We start from the raw sequence: 24,214 nt of genomic DNA, 5'->3' as shown, positions 1-24,214 counted from the left end.
GTGCACAGAAGTTGAATTAAATTACCAAAAATACCCGTACTGCGTTGAAATGACATATCAATGATGCGTGTAGTAACACTCGCCATGGGTGAAAATCGTCTTTCATACTTTCATCCAAGAATTTAACAAAAAAACAATCGACCCTCTTGTTTTTCCAACATTTTTAAATCAATAAAATTACCTGTTAATGAAACACGTATTTACATGCTCCAGGGGCCCGGATTTCTGACGAGTCTTCCGAATTTTAGTAAATATTTCACCAATCCAGTTGCGAAGCTTGAGGCAGCTGATAAACCCCATTAGGAAGGCTTATGACCTCCGGCTGCGGCGGGAAGCTGTAGAAAGTGCCGGCCAAGTCCTGTCCTAGAGTTTCACTCTGCAACAAATTTCCAAAACCAAGATTACCCTCCCAAGTATTGTTAAGACTAAGCAAGATTAAGTGCATTACGATAGTAATTAAAGAGATCTCTTCTTCAAAAAGAAATAATAATAATAAAGGGACCTACCTGGGGTCCATGAACATAAAAGGCAGCATCTCCAAAGTGAGGGCCGGCGAGGTTGTCAATTCCCTCAAAACCAGTTTTCGGGCATGAAGATGGAAGAGGCTGAGGGAGGAGGCTGGGGCTGGTGATGAGTTGGGGGATGACATAGAACGGGGTGAAGATTGGGTATGAATAATAATTTGGGGGGTAATCTGGTATATTGTGAGTGGTCAACGGCTGGAAGTGATGAATAGGCTGCTGGGTCAACGGCAGGGAAGAGGTTGCTGCCAGGGCTTGAGCTTGTGGATCGTTGCTGGGAATCTGCAGACAAAGCGCATTAGAATAGAAATTTAACTCTCCTGTCCAGTTTCGTAGTAGAGATGGAATAGGCAATTAACCCCCAAACGAAAAAGATATAGGTGCTGCTTTTGCTCAAACCCAGCAATATCAAATTGATTTTTGGACGGCTGAGTGGTTCGATGGAAAATAAGGGGTGGAATCAGATGGATGGATGGAATGACATGAAGGCATTGAAGATTGTTAGTGATATATTCCTATATCGGGCTAATGGGTCCTGTTCTATAAGCCCATTAGCCCTTTATCTCTCTTCTCTCACTTAGGGTATATATATACCCTCTTCTTGTAACATCTTTGGTACATTATTCCATTTTCCTTCTCACTCCATCTCTCTTGATCCACTTCCCCCTCCTAGGGTTAACATGGTATCAGAGCCAATGGCTCTCTAAGGAGTGAGATCCCTCTACCGGACGAACATTCCCCGCGCAGACTATCTTCGTCACGCGGAACTTCGTCTCCATTCTCTTGCGGAACTTCCCCTTCCGCTTCCGCAATTTCTTCTTCATTCCAGTCATTTTTTCGGTTTAAAATCGTTCCTCTTCCGATTTTCATCCTCAAAATCTTCCATACCGTCTTCCTCCTTCGATTTCTGGCGTCTGACGGCCGTTCCGAGCCGCGGCGGCAGCCGCAGCAAGCGCCGAACCGTCATCCCGGCGCGTCATCCCGAGTCGATCCGTCAACCGATCCCGTCCAAACCGTCAACCGATCCCGTCCGAACCGTCAACCGACCCGTCCGAACCGTCATCCGGACGATTTTTCCGTCATCCTCTTCATCTGTGCGTCATCCCGAGACTGTTTTTCGTCATCCATTCCGTCATCCGCCCCCTGGACGGCCCCATTACGTCCTCCAGGCCCTGTTCTGGCCGTCTGCCTCTCCGACGCCGGTCGCCCCTCTAACCGGTTGCCGTCCCGCACCCAAAACTTGACATCATGCCGTTCGAAGATGCCGATTTCCTCGAGAAGCCTCTCTCCTACAAAATTGTGAGTCCCCTCCCAGCGGTCCCCGAATCTACTCTTCTTCGGGGCCCGAATCTACTGGAATGGACCCGCTACGTCCAAACCACCCTGGAATCACGTTTCCTGTTCAAGCACTGCACCGAGGCTCCGCTCCAACCGACGCATGTCCACTACGCCACGTGGAATGCGGAAGAGAAGTTTGTCCTGGGGTGGCTCTACACGCATACGCTGTCCCATGATTTTCGGCAGCGTTTTCCTTACCCGACGACGGTGAAGGGGTTCTGGGATCAAGCGAAGACGTACTGTGGTCGGGACAACGACTACTGGCGACTGTTTGCGTTAGTGGGACAGGCGTACAACCTTCGTCAAGGCACAATGAGCATCTCCGACTATGCCTTAGCCCACAAGAAATTGTGGGACGAAGTGGATCACTACTTACCGCCTGACGATGTGACGTGCAAAATTTGGAAAGATGTTCTTCTTTTGCGACTCATGGGGTTCCTCAATGGCCTCAACCGCGAGTATCATGACATTCGCCGCAACGCCCTACATCGCAAAGAAGGCTTCCCGACCATCGACGAGCTCCTCCCGGAACTCCTAGAGGAGGAAAGTCATTTTGCACTCCATGGGACTCCGTCGGCGCCGGCCCTTGACTCGGCGGCCCTCTTGGCGACACCTTCCGACTCCACGACTCGCCCCAGTTGTACCTACTGCAAGAAGGTGGGGCATACTCGTGACCGCTGCTGGAAACTCCATGGTGTTCCCCCGAAGTTCCAGCACAAGCAGAAGAAGAAGGAAGTCGCCGACGGACAGGCCCTGGTTGCCGCCACGTCCACCAGCACGAGCAGTTCCGCTTCCACCATCGATCAACTCCAGGCTGACTTCACTCGTCTCCGTGACCAAATGGAGTCCCAGATGGCTGCCCTTCAGACTCAGACCCAGACCCAGTCCACGTCCTACTTCGGCGGTTTTGGTGCGTTTCAGCCCTCTCCTTCCTCTGAGTGGTACTGTGGTCATACGGCTCTTCACTCACCTCTCGTCTCTGATACTACGTGGGTTCTTGATTCGGGGGCCACCGAGCATATGACCCCCTTCAATGACCGGTTTGTATTGTACGAGAGGCATCGTGAGAGCCGTACCGTTCTTACGGCGGGCAGTGGACGTCTCCGGGTGGCCGGAATCGGGCAGTTTTGTGGATGGCCTCGGTGTGGTCAACAACGTCCTCCATGTGCCTGATTTGCGGGCCATTCTCATGTCTCCGCAACGTCTTGTTGATGCCCTTATGTGCTCCTTTCACCTCCAACCTGACGGCATGTTTCTGTCTGACAAGGTGGGAAGGACTACACCGATTAGGCGGGAACATGGACTGCTACTGTTGGACGACGGGGGGCGCTCTTCTACTTTCTTGGTGCACCGGGCACTTCGACCAGCCGACGAGCAGTGTAGAGGACGTCTCCAGTTGGCTCACCAGCGGCTTGGCCACCCTCCTTTTTCTACTATGCAGCGAGTTTTCCCTTCTTTATGTACTGGACTCGACTTATCGAGTGTTGTTTGCGAAGCCTGTCAGTTGGCCAAGCATCGTCGATCTTCCTTTACTCCCTCTGAAATGCATACGAAGAGTCCGCTGTATCGGGTTCACAGTGATGTTTGGGGACCGGCCCCGCAGCCTAGTCTGAGGGGGCACCGCTACTTCGTGATTTTTGTGGATGAGGCCACCCGGTATACGTGGGTCTATTTGCTGACCACGAAGTCAGAGGTCACATCCACCGTCCGACATTTCTGCGCCATGGTCCAGACTCAGTTTGGTCGTGGTATCCAGCGGTTCCGGTCGGACAATGCCCGCGACTTCGTCAATACCGCACTTGCCTCATTTTTTGCGGATCGTGGAATCCTCCACGAAACTTCATGTGTAGCTACGCCGGAGCAGAACGGTATGGCAGAACGCCGCATTGGGTATGTCACTTCCACCGCCCGGACGCTGTTGGTGAACTACCAGGTGCCTTGGCAGTATTGGGGTGAGGCGATTTTGACGAGTACCCACCTCATCAATCGTCTTCCTTCCCCTACATTGGAGTTCTCCTGCCCCCTGGACCGGATGAATGCGACTTTTTCGGATATTTCTCTGCGGACGGGTCTCCTTCCTCGGGTCTTCGGCTGCACCGCCTACGTCCACGATACCTCTCCATCACGGACGAAGTTCGATGCTCGTGCTCTGAGGTGCATCTTCGTCGGCTACGCATCCCTCCAGAAGGGATACAGGTGCTACCATCCGCCCACAAGGCGTTTCTTCATCTCGGCAAATGTCACCTTTGCCGAGCATGAACCCTATTTCGGGGACTACTCTTCCTCATCCCGCCTCCCGTTGGATGAGGCTCCTTCGGCTCCCCACTTGGGGCCTGTTCCGAGTGTGGAGCCCACTGCTCCAACGCCACCCTCGTCTCTCCATGATCCTTTTCCCGTTGATGTCCTTTCTTCTCCGTCGGTGACACCTGAGGGGTCCTTGGACGTGCTGTCCACTCCTTCGCTTCCGGCACCCTTGCCGCCTCCTCCCCCGGGCATTCTCACTGGCCAGGATTCTCCAGCTCCGTCCTCACAGGATCTCCCCTCTTCGGGTGAGTCCTCTTCCTCTCCTCCCGGTGAGTTGGCTTCTTTCTTCCCATCCGAGGATGATCCTATCCTCCCTTGTGCGGGTGACTCCACTTCCCTTCCCGCACCTTTGTCTCCCCCACCTCTCGCTTCCGCTCATCCTCCGTCGGACGATTCCGCTCAGCCCTCTATCGATGATGAGGAACAGCTGGGTTGGCCTATCGCCCTTCGGAAGGGGGTTCGTCAGTGCACTCGCACACCCCGCTATCCTCTATCTCATTTTCTCTCATTCGACCGGCTGAGTACTCCCTACCGGCTGTTTCTCACTCGCATCGAGTCGGATCCCATTCCTCGCCGTGTAGCCGATGCTATAGCTTCTCCTCATTGGAAAGCGGCGATGGACGAGGAGATGCAATCTTTGCTCAAGAACCACACGTGGGATGTGGTCCCCCTTCCTCCTGGCAAGAGGGTGGTGGATTGCAAGTGGATCCACACCAAGAAACATCATGCGGATGGCACCCTGGAGCGGTACAAGTCTCGCCTCGTCGCTCGGGGGTTCACCCAATCATATGGAGTGGATTATTTCGAGACCTTTTCCCCGGTGGCGAAGATGGAAACGGTTCGTCTTCTCTTGGCACTGGAAGCTCACTTCCATTGGGGGATTCGGCAGTTTGATGTGAAGAACGCCTTCCTACATGGCGATCTGAAGGAGGAGGTGTATATGAAGCAGCCCGAGGGGTACACCCTTGGTCCTCCCGGCACCGTCTGTCGATTGCGGAAGTCCCTCTATGGACTGAAGCAGTCACCTCGGATGTGGTTCGGCCGTTTCTCCTCCGTTCTGAAAGCCGAAGGGTATACTCAGAGCAACGGTGATGCCTCATTGTTCTTCCGTCATCAGCCGACCGGTGTATCTATCCTGGCAGTGTACGTCGATGATATTTTGCTCACGGGTTCCGATGCTGCCGAAGCTGTCCGTCTCAGTGCTGCCCTGGCCAAGGAGTTTGAGATTAAGACTCTCGGCCTCCTCAGATATTTCCTTGGCCTTGAGGTGGCTTATTCCCCCCGGGGGATCTTCGTCTCGCAGCAGAAGTATGCCGTTGACCTGCTCACCCTGACTGGTATGACTGAGTGTGCTCCGGTGAGCACTCCCATTGATCCCAACGTCAAATTGGGCAAAGGAGAGGACTCTCCACTGGTGAATCCTTATCAGTATCAGCAGCTGGTGGGGAAATTGCTCTATTTGACACACACTCGGCCCGACCTCAGCTTTGCAGTCAACTTACTTAGTCAGTTTATGCACTCGCCTCGAGAGGTTCATCGCCAGGCCGCCCACCGGGTACTTGCATACCTAAAAGGTTGCCCCGGGATATGTGTCTTTCCTCCCACTTATAACTCTTGGCTCTTAGTGGGATATGTGTCCCACTAAGACTTTCCTCTTAGTGGGAGCGAGAAGTATGGGATATGTCTGGTGTTTCTTCCATCAATCATCCAGATCTACGCCGTATATCAACAGATTATGGTTTCGAGGGTCATCCATTACGAAAAGACTTTCCTCTTAGTGGATATGCTGAACCTATCGGTAATGTTACATATTTTAATTGAACCAGTTGGTGAATTAAAAGTTCCCATAAGGAACTGCTAAGACAAATCGATATACAATCTACAGCTTTAGCTTGAGCGGCGCGGAAGCGGTGAATATTAAGATTCAGACGCGACTGAAGGCGCGAAGTTTACGAGCGGGAAGATTAAGATAGATGAAGACGCGACTGATGGAGCGGATAATGACTGGTCTTCTTTATATATATGTATGAAAACAGGCGCGAAAGCGGGGAAAATTAAGATGAAGACGCGACTGATGGAGCGGTGATTAGCATCACCTGGTTTATATTCGCTATTCTAGTTGGAGATTCGATCTACCGAGCTTACATAGGTAGAACCTGCATTTACAGCACCCGGATGCCAGAGTCGGCGAAGGTATGGATGTCCAATACCTGGATGTAAGATCAAGATATTAAGGTCTAAGCCTATACGATCTGTGCTTAGGATTTTCTGGAGTATTATTCCCATGCGCGCTTATGTATGGGCCCAGATCTCATAGCATAGGCTTTCCGAAGGAAAGGCAGGTGATGCTAATCACTGGGGTTATCCAATTCGGAATAGGGGCGCTTGCAACTTATCGACTCCCGTAAGAATCGGTACTGAACATTCCTACCGTAAGAAATAGTATAAGCTTAGCAATGACTTTGGTTTTTGTTCATATAATCTCACTAAAGAAGGAGCCATTTTCATTGTGACTGTGCTGGCTGTTAAAATTAGGTCGTTTGGTACCAGTCCATAACGATCAAAGTAGAATCGCGATCCAACAACTCCATAGAGAGGCGGCTGTGGTTATGAAATAATTCGAAACATCATTCGATGTAGTTGAAATTACAAACAACAATTTGTGTTGTTCGGTCAAGTAACGGAAATTCCATAGAATTCAACACTGTCTCAATGGTTTATTTTATTTCTTTTTTTTGCTCCGCTCCATCGTCTGAATCTTCATCTTCACGCTCCTCGCGCCATCAGTCGCGTCTTCATCTGAAGATTCACCGCTTCCGCGCCTTTTCGCGGATGAGTAAGCACGAAAATCAAAGCTTATTTTCTATTCCAGCCCAAGAAATAAACTCAGTGCCCATGGATAGTTTCGACATCAAAAACAACAAAAACAAAAGCAAACATTAGGTAGGATTCGAAATGCTAACCAAGCATCCCCATGGGTTCTATACCCGATTCATAAGCTTAGCATACAGCCGATCATGAATATTGGACTATTATATATATATTAGTGTGCTGTGAGGTTTTCTGAAAGATAATTCGGATAACCTTCGGAACCTATCTACTCCCATGCCTTTCTTGGTCGGACCAACCCAATCGGCGATTTACGACAAGTCTTTCTGAATTTTAAGAGCAAGAAGCGGAACAAAAATCAAGCTTTCTTTATGGATAACCAATCCATTTTCAAATATAGTTGGGAGACTTTACCCAAGAAATGGGTACATAAAATGGAAAGATCGGAACATGGGAATAGATCTGATACGAATACGGACTACCCATTTAAATTGTTGTTCTTTCTCAAATTTCATACCTATACACGGGTTCAAGTTTCGATCGATATTTGCGGAGTTGATCATCCCTCTCGAAAACGAAGATTTGAAGTGGTCCATAATTTACTGAGTACTCGGTATAACTCACGCATTCGTGTACAAACAAGTGCGGACGAAGTAACACGAATATCTCCGGTAGTCAGTCCATTTCCATCCGCCGGCTGGTGGGAGCGAGAAGTGTAAGACTATTATATGTGTCTTTCCTCACACCTATTATATGTGTCTTTTTCAATACTGTATTATTATAATAGGTGTGAAGTGTGTGAAGTGTAAGGTGTGAAGTGTCTTTTTTCAATACTGTATTATTATAATAGGTGTGTTTGAGTTATAGGTGTGAGGTGTGAGGTGTGAGGTGTGAGGTGTGAGGTGTAAGGTGTGAGGTGTGAAGTGTGAAGTGAAGTGAAGTGAAGTGAAGTGAAGTGTAAAGTGAAGTGAAGTGAAGTGTGAAGTGAAGTGAAGTGAAGTGTGTGAAGTGAAGTGAAGTGTGTAAAGTGAAGTTAAGTGAAGTGTGAAGTGAATTACGTGAAGTAAAGTGAAGTGTGAAGTGTGAAGTGTAAGGTGTGAGGTGTGAGGTGTAAGGTGTGAGGTGTGAGGTGTGAGGTGTGAGGTGTGAGGTGTGAGGTGTGAGGTGTGAGGTGTGAGGTGTGAGGTGTGAGGTGTGAGGTGTGAGGTGTGAGGTGTGAGGTGTGAGGTGTGAGGTGTGAGGTGTGAGGTGTGAGGTGTGAGGTGTGAGGTGTGAGGTGTGAGGTGTGAGGTTTGAGGTGTGAGGTGTGAGGTGTGAGGTGTGAGGTGTGAGGTGTGAGGTGTGAGGTGTGAAGTGTAAGGTGTAAGGTGTGAAGTGTAAGGTGTAATAATACAGTATGGAAGAGCAGCAAGCAAGACAAGGTATCCCGCTCAAGCGCGGAAGCTGAGTTTCGCGCGCTCGCCGATGGGGCATCCGAAGGTCAGTGGATTTACGGGATCCTTCACGATCTTCGGGTGGAGTATTCCCGTCCCATCCATTTTTACTGTGACAACAAGTCAGCGATTGCACTGGCCTTAAATCCGGGCCAGCAGGGACGGATAAAGCACATGGAGCGTGATCGCTACTTCTTTAAGGAGCGTGTTGACGAAGGGATTTTTGATCTTGACTTCGTTGCATCCGCTGATCAGGCGGCGGACGTCCTCACCAAGGGACTTTCTCGTCCACTTCTCCAACGTGCGGTGTCCAAGCTCGGTATGGAAGACATCCATACTTCGCTTGCGGGGGGGTGTTAGTGATATATTCCTATATCGGGCTAATGGGCCCTGTTCTATAAGCCCATTAGCCCTTTATCTCTCTTCTCTCACTTAGGGTATATATATACCCTCTTCTTGTAACATCTTTGGTACATTATTCCATTTTCCTTCTCACTCCATCTCTCTTGATCCACTTCCCCCTCCTAGGGTTAACAAAGATGTGGATGCAAATGCATGGACGGTTGTATGTAGTTATTGATGTTTTGGCATGGATGTAAGCATTTATGTATGGATGGATGAATGGGTGGATTTTTTTGTGAAGAAAAAGAGGGAAGATCACCCGAAATCGGTGATCAACCCGAAATGGATGGACGGACGCAATGGCGTGGATGTATGTATTTCTGTATGCATGTATGATTTGATAGATTGACAAAGATGGATGGATGGAATGACATGGGTGAATGGGTGGATGGATGTACGGATGTTATGGCATGGATGTATGTATGGGTGGATGGAATGGCATGGATGAAATGACATAAGAACTAATGTAGACCTCTTGGCAACCATTCCCATTGTGCTTGGAAGCAGCGTGAAATTGAGGAAGGCAGCTGTTGAGGTCAGATGCGGCCTGATAAACCTGAGCGTAATAGCCAGTGGAGGAATCCAAAGGCTGTTGGATCTGAATTCATAGAAAGAAAATGCAAAGTTAAACAATTCCCAGAAACAAGGGCGAACGCTGAAGGTTAACGCATATAATTTGTCGGCATCATTACAGTTATGGTACCTGATAAAGTTAAACAACGAAATAGTTGGGTGAATATTGTTCCTAAGAGCAGTAGTTCTACATTGCACGAGGAAAGTGTATGCTTACCCTTTTTTAACTATAGAACAGCATAAAACTCCCCGAAATTATGATAGAAAGAAATCCACAAGATGAAAACTAAAAAGATGAAGAAAATAATAATGACAACTTCTCGGCAACTTACAGTGAAACCGGAGGAAAAAGAATCAGGAGCAAGAATCTCTGAACTTTCAAACTGAGGAAATTGGCTTGTATTTGGATTCGGAATCAGCCCAAAAACTGGGGAAGGCTGGACGACTGGCTGAGTTCCATCTTGCTGTGGCTTAAACTCAGCAACGGCGGATTTCTGGCATATTTCAATTCCTGAAGTCCTAGATTTCAACTCTGTCTTGTGGGAGATCCCTTCCTCGTTCTCAGTTGAGCATATATTCTGAGTGCTGCTTCAAGCAACAATAATTATCGCGAATTCTCAGTTGACTTAAATATTATACTCGAGAAAATAAAAGAAGAAAATAAGTCACCACTTCAGAATAAAGCATATCTGCGAAGACTGATTACTTCTATTCATAATCTAAAAATTGGATCGTCAATCAACCATAAAACCCAGCTAAGGAAGCCACCAAGTCACAACAAACGTGATGAAATAATATATGATCAGTAAAACAGGAAGTATATCTCACCCTAAATTGGAGGGCTTCACGCTCTCTTGATCATTTGTTGATGTCTCTCTCAGCAGCGTTGAGAATGTTCCATTGAGAAAGTCACTTTTAACATCAGAGATTTGTTGAGGGTTAGGAATGACAATGCCATCGGATAAGTACAGATCCCCAAACATTAACTGAAGCTGGGAGATTTTCTCCTCTGGAGAGCTGACATTGGACTCGGAATTCTTTTTTAAAATATCCGCGGGATTATGGACGGCTGGCTTCGGCTTCCACTCTTTGCTAGTTGCTGCAAAATCGAAGTAAAAATAACCAAGATTAAAATAAAGAAAATCGGCCAAGGGGAATCCCATTTCTGGGACAGAAAGATAACACATATATTTACCTTTCCGAGGAACATAGAATCTTGGCCTACTTTCGTACTTTGAAGAGATCCGAACTCTTGATGACCCCAAATGGGAATTTGATGGTTGAGAATTTAAGGGCACTTTCGCCTCATTTTCATACCGTGAAGACTCAGAAAAAGCATCAGTTTCACTTCCAACGGTGACTGGCAGAGAGCCAACCACATAAGAAGAGCGATTGGACACTGGAATGTACCTGGAAATAAACGCAGATAGGCATGAGAGATAGAATGAATCAAATCATAAGTAATCAATTAAATATAAATTAAATTTAAGAAGAAAACTAAACTTTAAGTTATAGAAATAGGAAATAAAGTTAGTTAGAGATATTTTACAGATATATCAGCAAGAGATCTTGGAAGCAAGAAAGGTAAGTATTATAGAAAGAAAGATACAAAGGTAACCATCACAGCAGGTCCAGATCTGCAAGAAATGAAAGTGAAAGTGATATAGAAATAAAGATAGAAAAGCAACCATGACAGCGATCCGGATCTGCACCTGTTCTCCAACTAACTTCCTCTCAGCCCTTAATGAGGGGGCTTTATTGATGTTTATCAAAGATGAATGATAAAAAGATCCGTGTATGGGTTGGAGGGTTGTATCCAATACCTCACCCCTCAAGAACTTGCTTGTCATCAAGCTGGTTCTTATGATCACTCCTATCGAGCTGGGACGCTTGTTTGTCATCTTGCTTCATAGCTTTCTTGGTTGACGGATATTAGCATTGCAGGTAATAGAGAGCTCAGTTTCCCCCAACTAATTGCACTGATATGGCATGGCGGGCCTGGGCAGAGCCCGCCTGAAACCCAGGTTGGGCTGCAGCAGCAGCTTGATGCCCACTGTTACAACAGAGATGGAGAAGTTGATGATAGCAGCAGCAGATCATTCAGTGGAGACAGTGGTCATGGCAGCGGCATGGCTGGCAGAGACAATGGTATTGGTGACAGTGACTGGCGACAGGATGGCAATGAAATCCAGCAACAAGGTAGCATCTGGCAGTACGGCGGCAGCATTCATGGTGCTGTTAGCCATAATGTTAATCGTAAAGCAGGGTGACATGACCGAGGGCCCTCATTGGCTCAACAGAACCCCTTGAATCCCTCGGTCCCAGGGATTGGTGGCCCCAAGGATCGGGTTAAACCCAGGGCAAGGCAGAAACTGTATCCAGGTCTGGGCATGTCATTGAACCCCGCCAGCGTCACGGTTGGCCCACAGGCAGACTGGAGGCTGATTCATGGATTGTTAATGATCTGGGCTGCAGGTAGACTGCAATTTTACCACAGGTCATTCCTGGCTGGGCTGCAAGTGAACTGCGATTTTGCCATGGATCATTCCAATGGAGCTGGTCAAGATCTAGAAAATTCCATGAGACATTTCAGCAAAAAGACGAGCGGTGATTTCACAAATTGTCATGCAAAAGCCTTGCGTAGGCGACTGCAGCAAGCATGGTTGTTTGTCTGCAGCTGCAGAGGTAGTCAGGGAATTGCCATCGTCATGACGCCAATCATGAATATGACGGTTACAGCAGCATCTAGAGTCACGGCAGAGGGGCCAGCTGTTGTACTTGAAGTGGAGGTATTGACTGTGGCTGACCCTGCCGCTGTCTGGAGACACTGATGCAGCTACGTCGGGCAGCACGGTGGCAGTGGACTTGATAGGGACAGTGGCTAGAGCTGCCACCAAGGCAGATGTGGCTGCCTTCCAGACGTCTGCAGCAGATACGCCCTTTACTGTGGTTGGGACAGCAATGGAACAGTGGATGTAGCAGTGGTGGATAAAATGGCAGCAGTAGTGGTTCTTGGAACAGTGGTTGCCTTGGCAAAGATAACAGTTTGCAGCAACAGCAATAATAGAAGCGGTTCTTGGAGCTTTTTGGGGTAGATGCTTAAGGCGGTCTTCTATCCTACCCGACGCTGCTGTAGGAGCTCCACTAATTCACCTGTCTTTCATTGATTTGCCTTCATCACTTCAATATGCTGCTTCAATGATACACTTCCGTATCGAAAGGTAAAGAAAATGCTGTAAATTGGACTTACAGAATATCCACGCTCTCATTCCTTCTCTTGTACGAACACCCTGACGTCGTCTTCGTTCTTCTCTGCAGCCACGACCCCTGAAGAGACTCACACCGAATGCAGCCCTCTCTCCTCAAGAATAGCCAGCTTCCAGAAAACAACAAAGCCTCCATCCCCTTCTCCTTCCCGTCACCTTTATTTATAACCTCCGCTTTCTTTATTTCCTTTCTAAACTATTATTCAAGAAACTGTAAGTTGTTTTGCCAGCTCAGCGCCAGCTGGCCCCTATCTTTCTGTCCTCTTCTCTTTCTTCTTTCATACATCCTTAAAGGGACCGTATCATCCAACAACTCCATTTTCCAATGATCGCCTGAAAGACCAGGCAGTTTCTCTGGTACTATTAATAAGCGCCTTATTCCCAGGAGGTAATAATTCACTCGAGTAAATGGGTCCCTACCCATGTGTTTTATTGGCTGGTATTTAAACCAGCTAGGATAATTAATAGATGATTTTTTTGGCCACTTCTGAAACCCCAGCCCTCACAGGAGGGAGCCGGCAGCATTGGAGAGGACCAGCAAGGAGGAACAGGGCTGGATTTTTTGGACTAAGATATCAATTGATTTCTGATAAAATGATGGGGATTAGTATTGGCCCATAACAGGGAATGGCCAGGCATAGTAACTGAAATAAAAATTAAGGAAAAAATAGTTTCCGATTGGATATAGCTGTTCAGAGTTCCAGGTCAAAGAATATTGATGGGTATCTTATCTGCATCTATCATAGAGAAGGAGTAAATTTATAAGAAGTTTGATCAAATTCAGTGGGGTCCTTTAACTGGACAGGAGAATTAGCTCTACTGCATGAATTGCCACAACATAAAATATGTTAAAACAAAAAATACCTTGATTGTGAATCGTCCACTTTATCTGCTGTCTCTAATGATTCAGATGAAGAAGCAGATATTATTTCCTTAGACGGAAACAGAGTGAATCCATTCTCTTTGCCAGAAATATGATTTGTCTTTGCTCCAAAATCTACGATAAATACCGTTAAAATTGAAAATCTATTTGGGGAAGCTAGATTTTTAAGGCACAAAAACTGTGGCAATGAGAGCCAAGATTACCATGTGATATGTAGCGAGATGAATATGCTCCTCTTCCATTTCCATAATATCTTTTGTTGTTTTGTACTTTCAATTGAGAATCTGACTGTGCTTTGACGCTTAAATTCTGCCACAAAGAGAACATAAATACAGATAATTCAATACACTGACCCATTGAAAATGTGCCTACTGTGGAGATAAGAAAAATGCAGTAATTCTGCAAACCAAGTCATCACAACAAAAAACAACTGCACTACAGAACAAGTCTAGTTACTGAAGTTATTTAAGAAGACATGAAAATTAATAATTCCCAATGTTTCAGATAAGAATAAAATACTTGTCTGCCAGCAGGGTATTTTTCTCATTCCAAATAGCGATAAGGTGTTTTCAACAAAAGTATAATATCCTGTCTGCCTATATAAGACAGAGAGAAAGCTAATGAAAGTGAGCAACTTCTAGCATTTATTTTTAGAGTCCTGACCATCTCCATGGGGATCTATATTTTTTTGACAAAAATATATATATGGGGATCATAACATTGGAATCAGAGCCGAAGTTCTTGCGACCTGTGACAATAGAGTTGGATTTGTTCGCCAGCATCCAGCGAAGTCTGCAAAATGTAGAGCAATTGTTGTTGGAATTGATGCAAATCTATGGTCAACCTCAACCAATCAAGAAGGAAAAGAAGATTGCAGTAATCACTGCCATTTCTGTTGTGTCGGCAGTTCCAGCCACTGCCGATCGAAGATTTGCCACCGTCAACACGTCATCTGCAGAAGCTGCATCAGGCGACGCTCCAAGATTAGCCGCCGCCAACGCGTCATTTACAGAAGCCGCATCAGGCGAGGCTTCAACAGCCGCTCCAAGATCCCCTGCCACAGACACATCCTCTGCAAAAGCTGCATTAGGTGACATTCCAACAGCCACTCCAAGATTCGTCGCCGCCAATGAATCATCGTCAAGAATTGCATCAGGCAATGCCAGAACTTCCATAGACGCTGTTGTTACTGATGTTTCTTTTGCCGCTGATGCATCCTCTATAGATGCTGCATCAGGCATAGCTCCCAGATCTGCCACTACTGAAGCTACATCCATCACCGCTTCAAACGCCGTAGCAGTGTTGTCTGCAAATGTCGCTCTGCCTGCTACAAAGGAAATTGTAAATGCCTTGGCAAAAGCTCCAGCAACTTAGCAAAATGAAATGGCTGGACCTGCAACCCTAGTTGCTGAGTCCACCGTGGCCGCCATCTCTAACACCTCCAAAAATGCCACTGGAGACTTCTCCTTCTCTGCTTTCAACGAGATGCAACCACAGCTTCTACCACTGCTCAGCCTTGTACTGCAGAGGCCAAGGCCTAACCCATTGCTCCATCCACTCTCATGGATGCCGTCACAGCGCCCCAGACACACCTGTAACAATGACTGTCCGTCGCAAACTAGGGTTCACGAAACCCATCTGCCAGAACGGGCTGCACGAATTGACCCAAGCGCTAAACTTTGGGCCAGAACAAAGAAAGACCCGGACTGGGCACTCAAAGTTGGGCCCACCTCTTGTGGCCCAATAGGGGAATACCATCCACGACCCAGGGCCACAACTGACCCAACATTTTTTTCTGTCATGATCCAGCTAAGATGTTATCGCGTTCAGCTGCCTCTGCACTGCATGTCACTCCATCTACTGCTGAAGTCACCATTGCACAGCCCTCTTCTTTCAGCGTTGCCACCACCGCACTACCTGATGTCTTCAACATCCGCTGATGCCATATCCATATCCTACTTTGTCCGCCGAGTCTTTCATCTTTGCTGTGGCCGCCACCATGATACACAATGGCACTGCTACTGTACTGTCCTTGTGGGAGTCATCACTGCCTACTGCCAGTTGCCACCCAGTTGCCATGGATCTCCATCTTAATGCCGCCAGCCAAAGCCAGCAATGCTTTCTACATCAATACCATGGCTGCAGCTGACTCCATTGGTTGCACCTCCACCGAAAACAATGCCATCATCACCTCTATTTTCAAGGCAGACATCAACCCAATCTAGGATCCAGCTACCCATTCCTACGCCAACTAGAAGTCTAATAATGGATCCAGGGCATCCTCTTGAACAGCTTGAGGACAAGCTGTCGCCGATGGGGGAAGTATTGTTAGAGTCCTGATGAGATAACAGATTCTTGAAATCCTAGGGTTATAAATACCGCCTTGTAAGGTCATTGGTGGGACTTCTGATGAATGATTACCTTGCGGTTTCTTGGCACGAGTAGCTGTATTCGGCTTTCGTGAGGGCAAGAACTCCCGATTCGGAGGTTCTTGAGAGTTTGTTCACCTATTGCTCTCTCTTCTTCTCTCTTACCTCTTCCATCTCTCACATTCTCCTCTTTTTTCCTCGTTCCATTTCTTGATTTTGTTAGATCTCCATGGGGATCATAACATTGAGCAGGCCTGATATGTCATCAATGAAAACACAACAAGATCCCTGGAAGAAGATTTCTCATCTTAGTTCTTTTATTCTCTTTTTATTGTCACTTGAGCTAATTTATTTCTTCAGGCTTGGTCTGGTAATTCCGGTGGACCTTTTCTGTAGCACCCCAGATGTAGAATGCACAATCTACATCAGTCTGGCACCGAGTGTGAGGATCGGAGTCAGGAACAGTGCAAGGATTTCTAACATCTTATTTTCTTCTGCGCGTTTCTAACTTGACTTCTGAGCCTCATTCTTAGTATCCTACATTGATCGTTACCTAAGTAAGCAATACTCCCAGGCTAAGGCAAGCTTCTCCAACCGTATGCCTGGGATAAACATTCTGATGTGAGTCATGCCCATCGCAAGCTAGACATCTTAAATTATTTTTGCCATGTATATTGAATTCCCATTGGCTTTCAAGTCCACTGGACATTCTCCTTGAAGATCAAATGGCTGCGCCTCTAACAAAAGCCAATGCAGATGTCTGTCACCGGAAGCACTTTCAGGATGAGGTTGCTAAAGAGTTCAGTGGAGACCGGTCGCCTGGTGAGGTCAGACCACATCGTTAACCTTTTAACTCTTCCACCATTGCCTCACGCTGACCAACATTTGAGGTCACGCTGCAAAACTTTACCCTTTATACAACCAGTGGTTCGGTGAAATCATGCAGTTGATCAGTCCCCTGAATGAAACTGTAGTCATGATTCCTTAATTATTTTCCATGTGTTTGTGGATATTTTTAAAAGAAAGTGTTTATGAGCAGATAAATATATTCTAAATTTTCTACAAGAAGAATATTCTAAATATACAGAAACCATCATCCATGACACGTGAGCAAATGTGTGGCATTCAGCATTGGTTTGCAACTGATCATTGGGAGCCATCAATATGTGGGAGCCTTGACTCTCCTTAACCAATTAAACTTTTGCTTCCTCGGCAGTTAGGCCAAGACACCCATGGACAAAAAGAAAATGTCTCGCCAGATAGTCAGTATCGCAGCCAAGTGCTTTTTGACATGCATCCACAGTAAAGCTGGAAACAGATCCTCAATCAGATTTATTTATTCTTCATCGAATCTTACGTTTGGCATCGGTCAACAAGGGATCTTGTCAAGTCTTTTTTTATTTCCTTTATGTCTTTTTCCTTCTCACTTGTATTTCTCTTAAGTACTTTCTATGTGTAAGTGTCTACGGCCCAGTTAGTTTGGGCCCACTATGTAACCCATAAGACTATGGGAGCTAATGAGAAAAAATACAATTTTCTTTTCCAAAAACACTAGCCGACAGATCTCGCTCAGGAAGCTCAACTGTGAGGGAGTTCTTCAGTGTAACAACATCAATAAAGTCGAGAGAGTTTGGTGAATGACTCAGTCAACATGTTTCAGTAATATTACTATGTGTACAGTTTCGGAGCTCCAAAAAAGTGTGACAAGAATGCCTCTTGTCCTCTGTAGACAAGAGACTACACAATTTGGCAATGGGAATGAGAGCAGCAGATGAGTTCACTTGGCTGGGATTTGACTGTGGATATGAACACCGCAGCATATCTCAGCCTTTACTAGGGAGTTGACAGTTATGTTAATGGTGAATATGACCAAGTGGGAAGCTCACCAGAGCTCTAAATCAATGCCATGTCAACCAATAGCAACATGTCAATGGCATAACTGAGTGCCATAGCTGTGCGGTGACAGAGCCAGATTAGCAGTAGATACCAAATGTCACGCGATCAATTCGAAGCTAAGAACAATGCTTGGATCGAACACGTCCCAGCCTCAATGCTCGGGCAGGAATGTTGAGCAGCTTTCACTAGTACAGCAGAAGTCTCTTCGGACAGCTTTAGATTGCTTGGAGATTAAGGAGAGAGGGTAGGGCTTGACCCTTAGTATCAAAGGGACATTGCATTATAATGAATAGGATTACATCAGAGATCGCAGCCATTAGGGTAGATCAGGGATGATACCGAAGTAATGTGACGGAGCGCAACGCGCCATTGGGTAGTGGCGCTCCTGTGCCTTGAAGCCTGCAGCCCCAGCACCTGCCTGCGGACATCACCACTACAAGCATGCCCCTGGGCTGGACGCCTCACATCCGTGAGTCACAGCCCTCAGTGCATCTGCCGGTCAGTCATACCACACATTCCACTGCACCCTTATGCTCAGTCCCAGTCTAGAAGCTTCACATGCCACCGACACCTGCGCTCACACCTCTACCGCTGTGGTGCGTCTTGGCACCGCTGTGCTCTATGCCCCAAGCCTAGGCACTTACGTGCCACAGCACTACCCGTGCGGGTGTCTTATGCCCCGAAACCGTCTCAGAACTATGCGCCATGCCTTAGTCTACTGGGGGAATGCTTCTCGCCCCGCGCCCCACGTGCGCAGCATGCACGGCCTGCCCGCGCAGTCTGTGCGGCCTGTGCATATGGCGCCTAGCGCCCCTGCCTGCTCGCCGACAACAGCCTGCGTGTGCGGCGCCTATGGCCTGCGAGCACAGCCCCCCCGTGCACGGCGTGTAGCGCCCACGCCTTTGCGTCCTCGGCGCCTGAGCACATAGCACCCGCGGCCTGCGCACGCAGCTTGCCCTGATCAACAACAGTGGAAGCCATACATCAGGAAAAGAGCCTCGCCATCAAAAGCCGCATCAGTGAAGAAACTGCGGAAGCAGAGAAGCCACTTCATCAGGCAGGCCATGCTGTAAGGCGGATGACATCAGGAAGGACAAGCCTCGCAGAATCACAAGAGTGGGCATTGCTGCATCAGCAGGAACCTCCACAGCAGTGATCTGCGTTGCATCTCATAAACAGATGCTACCATGCCATTGGAGGTGTGAAGTCCCAGCTTGTTATCCTTTGTTTTTCTTTACCCTGTGCGCAAACTATACTAGCTACAGAGAGATTGTCAGCCTGCTGGATATTTCAGACATTCTATACTTCAGTAAGGTGTTTTCTATAAAAAACAGGCAGCAAACAAATGAAAGCGAGCAAATTCTAAGTTTTATTTTGATCTCCCTAGGCGGCAGGCTCCTCCCATTGCCCTGCCTCCTCTCTCTCTCTTCTCCATTCATCGAAAAAACAACTTTCATATGTAAAACACAGAGACTGTCAATTATGCCCTCTCTCTCTCCCGAACTGCAATTGAATCCCAGTTATAAATGACTCAAATTCTCATTAGTATTTGTAAGTAGGCCATGTTTCTGTCCCTGGCCCACAGTTTCTTTTCTAGTTTTTGATAAGCTTTAGCAGAATATTCACATGTGGGGAATATCCTGCTTCAAGGGTTGTTCATGTGTTACGTTTGTTAATAGACAGGGGCATTCACAGTGTTTCAAGAAATTGGGACATCAGATCCAGTTAGAGACCAAGAGGCCAGAGCAGCCGGAGGCAAGAGACAACCTCCTCCCACATTTATCCTTCTTGCTATCCATATTCACTTGTGTGGATAGGAATCCTTCTCAGTTTCATTTTGATTTTTGTCTACATCGTATTCAACAATACGTTTAAGATTCTTCTAACTGCTACACTGGTACAAGAATTACATTGTACAATTACATCACAGAATTGATTAAAGACTTCATGCTCACGAGAGAAGTAAAACAAAAAAGTAGTGGGGCCTAGGTCCAGTGCAATGCGGCCACTATTTCAGCAGGCCCCAGAGTAAACATTTGAGTGTCCCTCGTACGTTCCCAAACCCAAGCCGACAAAACAGGAGGAAGGCATCAGAGGCCCTGGTGGGTAGGAGAGATCAGAGGAGCACAGACTGTTCTTAACAGAAACTTTTATTCAAATGACACAGAAAACGTAAAATATCAAAGCCGACCATTGAGCATAGGCCCTATCAATCCTCTTGGTACAAGACCAATTTCCAAGTTATTTAACATGACTTACATTCAGTACATTTAACATAGAAGACGAAAAGTGGATTACAATTTTATACCTCCTTTTTTCTGTCTCGCTTCTTCTTGACCGCGTGAAAGGGGTCTACAATCATAGAATAATTATAGAACTGTCAATAGCAAATAAAACCAATTACTCAAAAGCACTTAGAAAACATACAAACAGATGATAGACTTATTCTGGGAACTCCAACATGTCAGATGACACGGAGAGGTTCTGTCGTTTTTTTTTTTGTTTTAAGTGGTCTCTATGTAACAATGTATGGCCCCTTCTGCCTATATAAGACATATAGAGTGGACTGAACGATATGAAATATTCGACCCAAGTTGAGATCAAGGGCAGCACGTGAGAACCCTCGTAACAATATATCCATCTCACATCACATATTTAAATCAAAACATTTTCAATGACACGATAACAGTAAGTTATCGATACTTTTGGTGCGCATTGAAGGATTGAAAGGATCTCCATAAGAAAATCAAAGTCAGCGTTTGAATGGTTCCAAGATGTTGAAAATATATTACAATCGAACTACATCCATCTTAGGTGGCCGATGAGAAATCCTCATTGCACTATATCCATCTCACACTATGTCCAGCTCAAAATCTGGCAAAACACATTACACAATCAAACAGTTACAAACAAAAGAGAACAAAAAAAAAAATCTACGCCACAGGATTGAGGGGATCTCCGTAAAAATTTCAAGGTCAGGGTTTGAATAGTCCCAAGCCGTTGCCACTGATACGTTCTTTTCCAAGAAGTATCGGCAACATTTCCACATTAGAGCCCGATTGATCAAGACACGCGTGTGGGATCACACACGTGAACTCCAACTCCAAGGAACTTTGAATAAGGAGCAAGGAGGCCAGGCATATAAAGTCTTGTCTTCCAAGAATTCGTTACCAGATATAGTCGTTGAGACTGAAGGCTGGGAGCTGGAGTGTCTGCGAACTGAAGAGGGAGGGAGGTCGCAAGGTTCTTCACTCATCTGTTCTCTTTCTACATTTCGCTTTTTCCTACTCATCTCTCACCGATTTCTCCATAAACCGAGGTAAGCTCGACATATATCTATCTTTTGCTTGGGAAGTACCAGACTATTGAAGGATTATCTTCTTGAATTTGGTTGAATCATTGAGTTACAACATCACATCATATCAGACACCTGCAGTGCTGCCCAGTCTCCTTCTCCTAATTGGGTTTGTCTATAGTAACAGACTTGATACCAGTTACAAGTGGTCTGGGCCCACTTGAGCTAGTGTCTAACGTGGGAAGTAAGAAAAGACAACTTCATGCATGTGGACCGCTAATAAATACAAACGTAATATAAGAAAACGAAAGTTTGAATTACTAAAATAACAATAGACTAAAAATATTGACCAACAGATGGATTATAGAAACAGGACTTGCGTTGTAATTTGAGAGATCTATGAGTATTTAAACTATAAAAGTTGAACGTAGAGATGAGGGGACTCAGAAATTTGGTAAAACAAAACAAATAACAAAAAATTAAAATTTTTCATGACGGATCACCTCACAAAGTATTTTGACTTCGAGAGAGAAACATATTCCGATGGATATTGAGAGGAATGAATGATCGATCGTAGATAGCAAACTGATTTGATCGGTAAGAAAGAAATTATTATCAAGGAGAAAAAAACGAAATACATTTATCCAGGTTATTTTTTAACCTAATGTGGGCACATGTTGACATAAATCTTTGAGTATAAAAACTGAGGACCAAGGGAAAAGCTCTCATTTTCGGCAAATTACTCGAGTACAAAGAGGGAAAAAACAATGAAATATCTGAAATAAGCTTCCTAGAAAAGACAAACAGCAGAGGATGAAAGCAACGCACTGAAAATAACCAAAATGAAAAACATTGCTACATAATGAGAGAAAAATTGGTTAACGATTACAATAAGGTGGCAATCCAAAGACAACGTTTTTTGAATTAAAACATATACTACCTAGCACATGAAACTAGGTAAGTGAGAGAAGGAAAATGATAAAGTTGAACTGCCCATTCTTCTAAATGGATTTTCCATGTCCATACTCGTGAATTCGAAGACCAGAACCACTGCCAACGGTTGATAACATAAACAGGACCAACCTATAAGAGTCCAAATCCTTCAAAATGATCAGATAATTGGATAAATAATCATGTAAATCATAAAATGCAGCTCTTTGACAGATAAATAACTAAGAAACACAAGATGACTACCCCAAAGAACGTATACCCATTCATCATTGAGAAGCACTAGGCGACATATTGCGGACCTTAAAAGAAAAGAAAGAGGAAAGAATTGCAACATCGGTAAATATGCCATATCTGATATCTCAAAAAGCAATCCGATCATAATAAACTATATTAAAATAAATTTCTTAGAAAATGAAGCATAATTGCAGCCTTCAGCAAAAGCAGCAATTCCACTGAACGGAACCTGCCAACAAAGATACCTTGAAAAATAAGCCTCTGAGCAGCCTCGTTGGGATCCATGGAGCACTCTCTGAGCATATCATAAATCTCCTCTTCGGAATGTCCAGCTGAAATCTCTTTAATCTCCCGGACGACTTCCAGGACGTCGCCAGGAACAGAATCCATGAACTCCCCTCCACTAATCTTCCCAACACAGTAAAATCGTGGTGAAACACGACTACAAATAAATGAACAGGGCCGAAAGAAAAACAAAAAAAAATGAAGATGATCGGAAGCAAGAAACAAATTAACGCCTTCAAGAACAGGATAAGAGAAACACAGTTAAAGAGAAGAAACTGGGGAAGATGATGAAGATGAAGAGAACGAAGATGACTGCAGATCGTAGCAGAGAACTACGGCCGCCGCTGTCTCTCCCTCTCTAAATCTTGGTTCTCAGTTGAGAGTTGAGTGGGGTTTTGTGTCTTCTTAAACCCTTCCCCGTCTTCCTATTTCTTTTTCCCGGGCTTTTCTTTTTTTAATTCGATTTTGATTTATTTCTATGTAGTTACACTTCTGCCCCTCAAATAAAAGATGGTATCTTATTTTAATTATTCAACCAGATATTTTATTTCAAATGGACGTTGATGAAAATAGAGATTGATAAACAGTTTATTTGTTGAAAAACTGTAACATTGGAAGAAAAATATGTTAATGGTGTGCATTAGTGTAAGAATTGCCCCTCCGGATGCCAAATCAGATATTTAAAGGAGGAACCAATATCCGCCTTACCTGATATCTGGATAAAAGATGACTGTATAGGATATCGTTTATATCAAGATTAATATGGTAAGTGATAAAATAAGTATTTATATATTATGATTAATGGGTGGTAAGCTAATTAGTTTATATCTATCAATTAGAAGTAATTAGTTATCAAATTATGGCGTAACCCACTTGTAAACTGATGAGCTATGCATGACAGCTTGATTGAGTGGCAGATAGCAAGTGGGAAAGGTGGTGAGCGATGGGCAGCAAGTGGCTGGAAGATGCATTGTTTTTGTGACAATATATGCATCTACTTGAGAGAATATGCTAGAGTTTCCACAAATTGAGTCAAGAGGGGATGACTAAGCCCTTATTGATGTCAATATCCAAGTTTGAACTCCAATCTCTAAGTGGGTCCCCAATAGGTCAGTAAGTGGATCAACGAGAAGCAAGAAACATAATTTTCAATTCAATCTCACACTAATGATGACATATATCTTCAACATGATTATTATAACTTTCTCGATATGGAACAAACAAATTATAAATAACTTGCCAATGTATGGACATCAGAATCTGAGATCCAGATATATGATACTTGCACATATATCAAATTCTGATATCAAAATATTGATATTACATCCTACATATCATATTCTAATATTTGGATCTTCGATTCCTATACCTTCCATCAGTATCTATCATTGTCCACATCATGGTAATTTTCATTTGAAAACTCAATATTAACTATAATACTAATATCTGATATCATCAACTAAGACCGTCTTCCTTTTGGGATATCGAGTTGTACCTGATATCAAATATCAATGCAGATACACAATATTGTACACTACAGTGGTATCATGATATCATGACATCACCATGATGTTATGGATGTGACATTTCTTTGATATCCTATATTACTAGTTATTTCATTCAGTTTACCATTAT

At 45.2% G+C, this 24,214-nt stretch overlaps 1 protein-coding gene across 4 annotated transcripts; it reads right to left on the bottom strand.

Moving 5' to 3' along the window:
- Window positions 1-85: 85 nt before the first annotated feature.
- On the bottom strand, window positions 86-22,985 carry LOC144703621 (uncharacterized). Of its 4 annotated transcripts, none has more exons than XM_078575847.1 (11): window positions 22,540-22,985; window positions 22,136-22,192; window positions 20,123-20,191; window positions 13,753-13,858; window positions 13,531-13,663; window positions 10,596-10,810; window positions 10,229-10,499; window positions 9,733-9,985; window positions 9,300-9,425; window positions 507-803; window positions 86-376 (listed from the first exon to the last, which is right to left on the bottom strand). In XM_078575847.1, exons 1-11 carry the CDS (start codon window positions 22,600-22,602, stop codon window positions 257-259), a joined length of 1,710 nt encoding a protein of 569 aa, XP_078431973.1. In that variant the 5' UTR covers window positions 22,603-22,985; the 3' UTR covers window positions 86-256. The 4 variants fall into 4 exon arrangements, with proteins under 4 accessions (XP_078431973.1, XP_078431958.1, XP_078431981.1 ...); XM_078575832.1 differs by having other exon boundaries at window positions 20,123-20,166; window positions 22,540-22,984; XM_078575855.1 differs by lacking the exon at window positions 22,136-22,192 and having other exon boundaries at window positions 22,540-22,983.
- Between the last annotated feature and the right edge of the window lie 1,229 nt (window positions 22,986-24,214).

Source organism: Wolffia australiana, chromosome 1, assembly GCF_029677425.1.
Source record: "Wolffia australiana isolate 7733 chromosome 1, ASM2967742v1".
NCBI lineage: Eukaryota > Viridiplantae > Streptophyta > Magnoliopsida > Alismatales > Araceae > Wolffia > Wolffia australiana.
This window is presented reverse-complemented; position numbering and strand designations above follow the sequence as displayed.